Source organism: Octopus bimaculoides, chromosome 30 (genome assembly GCF_001194135.2).
Source record: "Octopus bimaculoides isolate UCB-OBI-ISO-001 chromosome 30, ASM119413v2, whole genome shotgun sequence".
Classification (NCBI taxonomy): domain Eukaryota; kingdom Metazoa; phylum Mollusca; class Cephalopoda; order Octopoda; family Octopodidae; genus Octopus; species Octopus bimaculoides.
Genome location: NC_069010.1, coordinates 9,590,423 through 9,590,889, shown reverse-complemented (window position 1 = coordinate 9,590,889; position 467 = coordinate 9,590,423). Strand labels below are relative to the sequence as shown.

General features: G+C 38.5%; 1 protein-coding gene across 1 annotated transcript in view; it reads right to left on the bottom strand.

Moving 5' to 3' along the window:
* Positions 1-6: 6 nt before the first annotated feature.
* LOC106879217 (uncharacterized) overlaps positions 7-467 on the bottom strand; it is a 5,436-nt gene continuing 4,975 nt past the window's right edge. Inside the window, exon 3 of the mRNA XM_014928694.2 lies at positions 7-452. Coding sequence (XP_014784180.1) covers positions 247-452 — 206 coding nt within the window. The 3' untranslated portion in view covers positions 7-246. The remainder of the gene's footprint in view (positions 453-467) is intronic.

The window sequence follows — 467 nt, the reverse complement described above, 5'->3', positions numbered from 1 at the left end:
CCCCCATTTTGGAAGGCCTGCCCTAAACCAAAACAAAACAAAGTGAGCCATATCAGCAAAGGGATTTCTTTGTGGTAGATAGATCTGCTAGAAGTAGTAGCCAAATCCACCACAATTCATACCTTGTCACTTTAAGGAAAAATACACTGGACAATATGTTTCTGGCTCATCTACATGAAGGATAAAGACAGGATGGTCATGGCTGGAGTGCATTTGATCATAGGTCTCTATTTGGTTGACCTGAGACTAAACATTTACACTGTCTAGACATTTGAGTGCATCATAACAGTGAAATAATTCAAAAGCGTCTCTGAGTGTTTTGAATGTGCGTTCATTTGTTTTACACTTCTTGAACCATTTTTTGAGCATCTGGAAGCTCTGTCCTATAGTATCACATGGATGGTCAGCCTTGATAATATCCAGCTCAATTTGTTTAAGTCCTAATTCAATTCCTGCAAAACATACAA